This window comes from Coenobita brevimanus, chromosome 28 (assembly GCF_032717465.1).
Source record: "Coenobita brevimanus isolate Jiangsu-jjx chromosome 28, ASM3271746v2, whole genome shotgun sequence".
In the NCBI taxonomy this organism is placed as follows: Eukaryota; Metazoa; Arthropoda; class Malacostraca; order Decapoda; family Coenobitidae; genus Coenobita; species Coenobita brevimanus.
Window position 1 is genome coordinate 7474914 of NC_136981.1, and position 10000 is coordinate 7484913.

Here is a 10000-nt window from a genome sequence, read left to right on the forward strand (position 1 = left end):
TGTCATGAGTTTACACTGGCTTACATTGATTTGTATTGGTTTACATTGATTTACATTGGTTTACATTGATTTGTATTGGTTTACATTGATTTATATTGGTTTACATTGATTTATATTGGTTTACATTGATTTGTATTGGTTTACATTGATTTATATTGGTTTACATTGATTTGTATTGGTTTACATTGATTTATATTGGTTTACAGTGATTTACAGACCACATATGAGAGACAGACAGACAGACAGACAGACAGAGACAGACAGACAGAGACAGAGACAGACAGGAACAGAAACAAAGGCAGAAAGAGAGACAATACATAAGCAGCGGTTCAATATTCACCTTCTCACCGCCGCAGTGTGTTCCCTCAAGCGCGGGTCCGGCCAGGTAGGTGGAGATGCGGTGCGGGGAGATGCAGGTCACCGTAGTGCATACCTCCTGCGAGAGAGAAAGACCCCACGGCACATAGGCATACGCTCCTCACTCTAACTTGGTCTAATTTTATACCATTTTCACTCTAACTTGGTCTAATTCTATACCATTTTCACTCTAACTTGGTCTAAAACTATCCTCTGGTCATTCTAACTTGGCCAAATCTATACTCTGTGCACTGTAACTTGGCCAAATTTATACCCCGTGCACATCAGCTGTCGACTCACGTGTATCTTGGTGAGGTCGGGAATACGCGCGTCCTTGTCCCTGAGAAAGAGTTGGCACTGTGCAAAGGCGTCCCAGCGTTGACCAGGCAGGCCCCCGTGAATGGTATGGTTCCACTCTCCCTCTCCCTCACCCCCTCCTCCTGCACCCCCTCCACTACTCAGCACACACGCACTCCTGTAGGGGGGAGAGGAAGGGTTGGGGAAGGTGGGTGAGAGAGGGGTAGACATGATAAAGTAGGGGATGGGGGAAAGGGTGGGAGAAAAAAGAAAACATACACAAAGTGGATGGTATGGTTCCACTTTCCCCCTCCCTCACCCCCTCCAGCGCCCCCTCCACTACTCAGCACACACGCACTCCTGCAGGGGATGAAAGAGGGGCTGTAAGAAGACTGGGAAGCGCGGGAGGGGTGGAAAAGAGAGTGGAGGGGAAGAGACTGCAGGCGGGGTAGGATGGAAGAAAAGGAGAGGAGCAGGTAGGAAGATGAGATAAGAAGGCGATAACATGAAGGGTGAGAGAGAGAGAGAGAGAGAGAGAGAGGAAAAAAAACGGGAAGAGGGAAACAGGTTAAAGGGGTGAAAGAATGAGACGAAAAATAACAGGGTGGTGAAGAAATAAGATGGAAAGGATAATTGTTGTCACTCTCGGATTTCTGCTGCCTGAGCTTGTGCCTGCCTCTCCCTGCCTCACCCTGTTTTTGCCTTACCTCTAATGCCTGAACTTGTCCCTACCTCTCCTTGCTTTAACCTGTTTTTTCCCTCCCACGAATGCCTGATTTTTTTCCTGCCTCACCCAGTTTTTTGCCTTACTTCTAATGTCTGAGTTTGTCCCTGCCTATCCCTACCCTCTGCCTCTTCCTTATTACCCCCACCAGTGAAGTTGGACAGAGGTTATGTATTCGCCCGTGTCTGTTTGTCTGCTTGTTTGTTTGTGTAAGAGATATCTCAAAAAGTTGTTATTGGGTATCAGTGAACTTTGGTGGACAGGTGGTCGGTGGGACAAGGAAGAGTTGATCAGATTTTGGGGTAGATTTGGGTCCGGATACAGGAGGAGTGGAGGTATGCGCTCTCTAAGTGTTTTTTAGTTTCTAGCCTCTGAATTTATCCCCTGCTCTGCCTTACCTATTTGCTGCCTTTCTTCTACTGCTTTATTTTGTCCTCTCCCTCCCTTACCACCCCTTGCCCGGCCTCTGCCTCACTTTTGCTGCCTGATCTTGACCCCTCCCTTACCACCCCCTGCCCCGCCCCTGGCTTACTTCTGCTGCCTCTCCCTCCCTTACCACTCCCTGCACGTCCCTGCCTTACTTCTGCTGCCTCTACCTTCCTTACCACCCCCTGTCCCGCCCCTGCCTTACTTCTGCTGCCTCAACCTCCCTTACCACCCCCTCCCTGCCTTACTTCTGCTGCCTCAACCTCCCTTACCACCCCCTCCCTGTCTTACTTCTGCTGCCTGATCTTGTCCCTGGCACACTTAGACCATGTGGTGGCGCCCCTCAGACCACGCCCCGCTGCCATGATGAACCCACTACCGTTGCACGCGTTGCTCACCCCGTCGTGTCGCAGGCCAAGGCTACGGGAGAAAGTTAACGTTACCTACTCGTAAAATTAGGCAGAGTTGTGGCGGTATATTTAGAGGTTGTATAGTAGGAGTAGTAGTAGGAGTAGCAGTAGTAGTAGGCTAGTAGCTGATGGTTTAGCTAGTGAACGTAGGGCTACAAGAACAACTACTATTACTACCACTATTACTACCACCACCATTACTGCTGCTGTTACTATTACTACCATCACCACTACTACCAGCACTACTACTACCATCACCAGTACCACAAATAATAATAATAATGAAAATAGTAATACCACAACCACCACCACTATTAATACTACTACTACTACCATTACTTCTTCTTCTTCTTCTACTACTACTACCACCATTACCTCTTCTACTACTACTACTACCAATACTTCTTCTACCACTACTACAACTACCATTACCCTCACCTATGGCCCACTTCATGAGCAAGGACATAAGAACTGAGCGCTCCTGCAGAAGGGAGGGGGCGTCCTCGGTAGTTCAGAGGGCCTAATTCGTTGATAATACAGGAGGTGCCGGGCTTACATACCCCGCCCGTGTAGGTTAGCCCCATCGTCACCCCTTCTTCGTGGCCTTCTGCGTTCTTGACGTAGAAGTTGAGGCTGTGGGGAGAGACGGAGGGTGAGGGAAGCTAGGGAGGATAGGGAGAGAGAGGGTGAGTGTGAGGGGAGGTAGGGAGGATAAGGAGAGAGAGGGTGAGTTTGAGGGAAGGTAGGAGGACGGGGAGAGGGAGGGAGGGAGAAAATGTGGGGATCTTAGGGAAAGGTATTGAGTGAGATGGCCTGGGAGGATGGAGAGAGAGAGAGAGAGAGAGACAGACAGACAGACAGACAGACAGAGACAGACAGACAGACAGACAGAGACAGAGACAGAGAGAGTTGGGAGGAGACATAATCCACCTTAATTCATGTAAAAATTGAGGCGAAGTGACAGAAAAATAGACACAGAATGAGACAAGGAGACAGACAAAGCTACGGGGGTTTTAACAGATTAGCACACACACACACACACACACACACACACACACACACCACACGCACATATCACCCCCCCACACACACACACCTGTCATCCCCCCCCACACACACACACCTCTCACCCCCTTTACACACACACCTCTCACCCCAAACGCACACCTCTCACCCGCCCACATACACACCTCTCACCAGCCCACACACTCACATCTCTCACCCGCCCACACACACACACCTCTCACCCACCCACTCACACACCTCTCACCAGCCCACACACACACCTTTCACCCCACACACACACCTTTCACCCCACACACACACCTCTCACCCGCCCGCACACACCTCTCACCCGCCCACATACACACCTCTCACCCCCTCCACACACACACTTCTCACCCCGCCCACATACACACCTCTCACTCCACCACACACACACCTCTCACCCGCCCACTCACACACCTCTCTCACCCGCCCACACACACATCTCTTCCCCCCGCACACACACCTCTCACCCCACACACACACACCTCTCACCCCCTTCCCACACCCCACACTCACCCCGACAGGTAGACCCCAATATCCCAATGCCCCGGGTCGGCGTCCTCTGGCGGGTTGTTCCTCTGATTATATGCACAGAAGGACTTGAGGAGGTTCAGACGGTCTCCCCTGTGTGTAGCCAGGTCAGGAGGTTGTGAGGTCAGTAGGCGGAGATGGGAAATTGTCAGGTCAACGCGACGGCCTAGGGATGGGTGCCTGAAGAGGGCCTGCACCTGGGAAAGAAGTGTGGGTGAAATTGACTAAGGGAAATTTTGTGGGAATGTTAGAAAGTGGCTTCAAAATTTATAAAAGAAAAGAAAGTATGTGGATTTTTGGTATTACTAAGAGAGAGAGAGAGAGAGAGAGAGAGAGAGAGAGAGAGAGAGAGAGAGGGAGGGAGAGAGACACGGGGGGAGGGGGGCAAGATGATAGCCACCCTCGATGCCCTTCCTCCCTGGTTAAAAATGCTACACAGGAAGGAGTAAAGAGAGAGAAAGAGGGTACAAGACATATGAATCACAACGCCACTGTATTATATAACCTAGCACCACATCAATACCACACTACACCGCACCACAGTACACCAACACCACAACACTTACTATGCTCTACACCACACCACGCTTGCACCTTACCGCGCCACACCACACCACAAAAACACCCCACTACATCACATTATAGGCTACCGCACCACATTGCACTTCACCACACCTTACCATACCACACACACACACACACACACACACACACACACACAATCACCCTCTCTCTCTCTCTCTCTCTCTCTCTCTCTCTCTCTCTCTCTCTCTCTCTCTCTCTCTCTCTCTCTCTCTCTCTCTCTCACTTACATTATTGACAAGCCCCAGTACTAAATCGACCAGCTCTTCCTCTGATGCTAGGTACTTGGAAAATGCGTCAATCAGTGCTTGGTCTAGGAATATTCCCAGTTCGACGTGTAGGGGCGCCGGTTCGGGTGTGGGCGTGGGTGTGGGCGTGGGTGTGGAAGTGGGGGCGGCGTTGGCTCTCTTCACCTCCTCATGCTGGAAGGAAAGGAGAGAAAAATGTGGAAATTAGAAGACAATATTTTCTTGTACACTTGGGCTTGCAAAACACTAGCAAAAAATTAACTTCGACTAGAATGCGTTCAGGGATAATAATAATAATAATAATAATAATAATAATAATAATAATGATAAGAATAATAGTAATAATGATAACAATAATAATAATAATAATAATAATAATAATGATAATAACAACAACAATAATAACAACAACAACAACAACAATAATAATAATAATAATAATAATAATAATAATAATAATAATAATAACAACAGCAACAATAATAATAATAATAATAATGATAATAATAATAATAATAATAATAACAACAACAACAACAACAACAACAATAATAATAATAATAATAATAATAATAATAATAATAATAATAATAATAATAACAACAACAACAACAACAATAATAATAATAATAATAATAATAATAATAATAACAAAAACAACAACAACAACAACAACAATAATAATAATAATAATAATAATAATAATAATAACATACGGTGGGGTCAACCATAATCTGCTCGAGGTCCACCACTTCCAGAGGTATGGGCTCACGCGGACGCGAAGGGAAAGGCCTGCACGTCTCCTCCTCACCTGCGCAGGTAGGGGAGGTAAATAATAAACAGGTAAACAATAAACAAGACAGATAAACAATAAACAACAGAGGTAAACAATAAACAGGGGTAAACAATAAACAGGGGTAAACAATAAACAGGGGTAAACAATAAACAACAGAGGTAAACAATAAACAACAGAGGTAAACAATAAACAGGGGTAAACAATAAACAACAGAGGTAAACAATAAACAATAGAGGCAAACAACAAACAACAGAGGCAAACAATAAACAACAGAGGTAAACAATAAACAACAGAGGTAAACAATAAACAACAGGGGTAAACAATAAACAACGGAAGTAGACAATAAGCAACATAAACAATAAACAGGTAAACAATAAACAAGAGATACAAAAAGGTAATTAACAAGCCATCAGTGAAGGAAATGTCACTACAATCTCTCTCTCTCTCTCTCTCTCTCTCTCTCTCTCCATCTATTTATCTCTCTATCTATCTATCCATCTATCCATACATCTATCCATTTATCTACCTATCTATCTATCTATCTCTATCAATCTATCTATCCATCCATCTATCTATCTATCTATCTATCTATCTATCCATCCATCCATCTATCTATCTGTCTATCCATCCATCCATCTATCCATCCATCTGCCTATCCATCCATCTGTCTATCCATCCATCCATCCATCTATCCACCATCTATCTATCTATCTCCCCGGTCACTCCTCCGACCTACTCACAGTCCTCGTCTGCCACCGCGGGAAGGGGGTGCCTCTTGACGATGTGGGTGTATGTGCCGCTCCTTTTGTGCGCCTGGGACGGAGCGGAGGGGCCTGGGGGGCTCGGGGGGCGCGGGGCGGGGTGGGGCAGGAACTGGGTCATCTCTGCCCCGGAGAGTAGGATGACATGCTGGGGAGGAGGATGAGATTATTGGGGAGAGAGAGAGAGAGAGACAGACAGACAGACAGACAGACACACAGACACACACACACACACACACACACACACACACACACACACACACACACACAGTTTATGATGAGAATAAGAAGCTAAAACTAATGTCCATATTCTCGTCGGTTAAGGAAGCTCCCTAACACCTTTTCCTAAGCGACTTATTTGTTTATTTTGCTTATTTTGCTTAGTACATCTCTGTGTTTCATAAACCCTTTCCATATCTCCATACTCTGCATAAATAACGTACAAAAGGATATTAACCAGCCATATCCAAAAATAAATCGCTAAGGAAAAGGTGTTAGGAAGCCTCCTTACCCTACGAGAATACAGGCCTAAGTGTGATGGAATGGAAATCTGGCTGGTAAAAGTACAAGCACTACATCGAGTGAGTGGATGAAAAGCTGCCCCACCCACCAGACAGTTAACTATGGAAGCTGCAAGAGTTACACGTATAATGGCAACAGCACTACATCGGATGAGTGATGTAAAGCTGTCCCACCCACCGAACGGGTATTGTGGAAGCTGCAAGAATTATAACGGCGAAAGCACTACATCGAGTGAGTGGATGGTAGTCTCTCCCACCCACCAGAGATAAGAATAATTGTTGAAGCCGCAGGATTTAATGGCAACGGCACTACTTCGGGTGAGTGGATGGTAGGCTCTCCCACCCACCAGAGATAGGAATGATGGTTGAAGCTGCAAGGATTTAGAATGGCAACAGCACTACATCGAGTGAGTGGATGGTAGGCTCTCCCACCCACCAGAAATAGGAATAATTGTCGAAGCCAGCCGAGTTCTAATGATGGTTAGTCGATGGTCGGCCCAGGGTAATTACGGCGGGGGTAATTAGACGAGGCCAATTAAAACTCCGGCGTGGAAGCAATTACGTTTGGGGAAAGCAATGATGAGAGGAGAGAAGGGAAATATTTATACCTGTGGGCTTAGGAGACTCTGCATGGTATATAATAATTGTTTTTGTTGTGTTTGTTTGCTTTCGATTTGGTTGTTGCTGCTGTTTTTGTTGTTTTTCTTGTTGTTGTTCTTGCTTTACCCCGGTCTGTTTGGCTGAGCAGACCCATCAACCACAGGTAAACGATTACTCCTGTGGGACCGTGTAGGGATCCAGCGACCCCCTTGTGGTAGCCAGCATCACACCAGGGTCAGACCGCAGTCCTTTCCCACGGCGAGGTGTTGGAAAAATTGAGGTTTGGCTTCCAGATGGACGCCGCAACTGCTCCAATCAGGGTACACAGCGTTACCACGTGTAGGATCCTTGTCAGCGTCTCAAAGGAAAATAAACACGGGAAGTATGGTTTTGCTGAGGATGAAAGAAGGCATCAAGAGAGAGAGAGAGAGAGAGAGAGAGGGGGGGGGAGCAAAGACAACGAGTGAGAAAGTAAACACGTGAGGAAGTGGCCTTGTTAGAGATGAAAGGAGAAGACATCAATGGAGGAGGAGGAGGAGGAGGAAGAGGAAGAGGAGGAGGAAGAAGAGGGAGAGGAGGAGGAGGAAGAGGAAGAAGAGGGGGAAGAGGAGGAGGAGGGGTGATGTTTTTCCGTCCACGGCTTTTGTAGTGGAAGCATAATGGCTTCATTCACACCCACGATCCACCCACGTTACTATTGACGAAGGAGAAGAAAGCTCCCTGGCACCTCTTCCATAGCGATTTATTTTCCAGACTACCCATTGATGTTCTCTTTTTTTTTTTTTTTTTGCTTCTTATATCTTTTTTTAATATCGACATTGACTGCATAGATAAAACACAGGACTATAATAAAGGAGGAGAATCAGAAATAAATCGGTAAGGAAGAGGTGTTAGTAAGCCTACTAAACACATGAAAATACCGCCATCTCGCCTTCTTGAATGCTGAGATGTAACGAAGAGAGAGAGAGAGAGAGAGAGAGAGAGAGAGATCAAGCACTATAGAAAGTGATGCTGTACTCCTTTCACCTTAACTTGGCCCAGATTTTCGTCCTTTTGCAGTTAAATTCGCGAAGCTCAGTGGCAGAAAAAGACAATACTGCGGCTCTCCATCCTTTCCGTGGCACTTCTTCGTGACTAGCACCATATTCTAGTGTTACTTCGTTGTTACAGCTAAGCATTCAAGACGAAGAGATGGTAATTTTGGGCCAAGTTGGAGTAGAAAGAGTATAGTGAATAAAAGACGCTGTGGGAATGATGTGGTATCTTTGTCATATTCACCAGAAAAAAGGACGAAAAACCCTGAAGGAAATTAAGGGATGGAGAACGAGGATGCGGTGAAAGGGGACGAGGGTAGTGGTGTTTGCGTCCTTGGCTTTTGTACTGAAAAGGGAGAAACATAATGAAACCAGCTCACACCCACGAAAGCCTCCCTGTGTGTTGTTGTGGTGGTGGTGGTGGGTTGCGTAAGGTGTGTGTGTGTGTGTGTCTGTGTCTGTCTTTATGTGTGTGTGGGGGGGGGTGTAGTGGTAGATGAAAAGAAACGCGAAGAGAAAGGCTGAAGAAAGGTACGTGGAAGTGTGAAAGGGGCTGACTAGATAGAAGTAGGAGTGTGGGATAATAGGAAAGTGACAGAGACGAAGTAACAGATGGGGAAAGGGAGAGATGGACGAGATGATAAGGAAACAGTGATAGACAGAGGAGGAAATAGATGCGGAATTTGACTAACCGCACAGATAGATGCATGAAGTGTAGTGATTGGATAGACAGAGGAAGAGATGAAATAATTGATAGATAGTCAAAATTTAAACCTCCACTATTTGTTCCATCTGAAATACCACTTCCTCACCGTCTGCTCCTTCCTAAGTCCCCTCCTTCTTTTCAATCCGGTGGCAGGACAGATTGGACAGGAGGGATATAGAAGATAGAGCTAGATTTCTTTTTCTTTATTATCTCTCACGTTCTGGACTACACAGAACCCATCCTCAGAGAGACTTCCTCCTTGACGTTTCTCTGAAGTCTCTTGCCCAAAACATAGAGACCATAAACAATTCAGAGTCTACCCTGCCTATCCCTCCTACCCAACCTATCCACTTGGCACAATGGATTAGTCTCAAGCACTATTATTATTATCTTTTTTTTTTACGTTCTCCTTGTCCGGCAGTCAGTCAGAACAGTGAGATTTACGTATAAAGTCGCGTCCGTATCAAACGCATGCTGGCGCGGGTGGGAGTTCTGTATCACCGAAACCCATAGAAGGTCTTGCTCTCACCCCCCTCCCAGTGGGGCCACTTGTATGGGTTACTGTAATGCAAGGCGCTGACTAGTAGCCTACACGCGGTGGCACCGTGCACCCTGGTTGGAGCTGTCAGCTGCAGTGTCCACCCGGGAGCCAATTCTCTTCATACTTCCCTGCATCTCGCCGTGGGGAAAGACACTGGTCCGACCCTGGAGAGGCACTGGCAATCATTAGGGGGCTCTGGTTCCGTGCACGGTGTACGTACTATACTGTACCTGTAGGACGGCCTCGTAGAAGCAGTGGCTGACCTGTGGTATGCTTGGCTAGAAAGATCGATGTTAAGAAACAACAGCAATAACAGCAATGCAAAACTTCCGCCTGCAACCGCCCGTGCCAGCAAGCATTCGGTGCGGATGCAACCAAAGGCGACCTAACATAACCTCATCTCAGGCCTTCTCAAAACC

At 46.5% G+C, this 10000-nt stretch overlaps 1 protein-coding gene across 1 annotated transcript in view; it reads right to left on the reverse strand.

Moving 5' to 3' along the window:
* The window catches only part of LOC145394663 (A disintegrin and metalloproteinase with thrombospondin motifs 1-like), a 48159-nt gene that overhangs the window by 21700 nt on the left and 16459 nt on the right, over positions 1 to 10000 (reverse strand). The window contains exons 3-10 of the mRNA XM_080268436.1: positions 6159 to 6327; positions 5339 to 5433; positions 4605 to 4796; positions 3778 to 3989; positions 2653 to 2847; positions 2096 to 2224; positions 658 to 832; positions 341 to 436 (exon numbers count right to left, since the gene is read on the reverse strand). Coding sequence (XP_080124562.1) covers positions 341 to 436; positions 658 to 832; positions 2096 to 2224; positions 2653 to 2847; positions 3778 to 3989; positions 4605 to 4796; positions 5339 to 5433; positions 6159 to 6327 — 1263 coding nt within the window. The remainder of the gene's footprint in view (positions 1 to 340; positions 437 to 657; positions 833 to 2095; positions 2225 to 2652; positions 2848 to 3777; positions 3990 to 4604; positions 4797 to 5338; positions 5434 to 6158; positions 6328 to 10000) is intronic.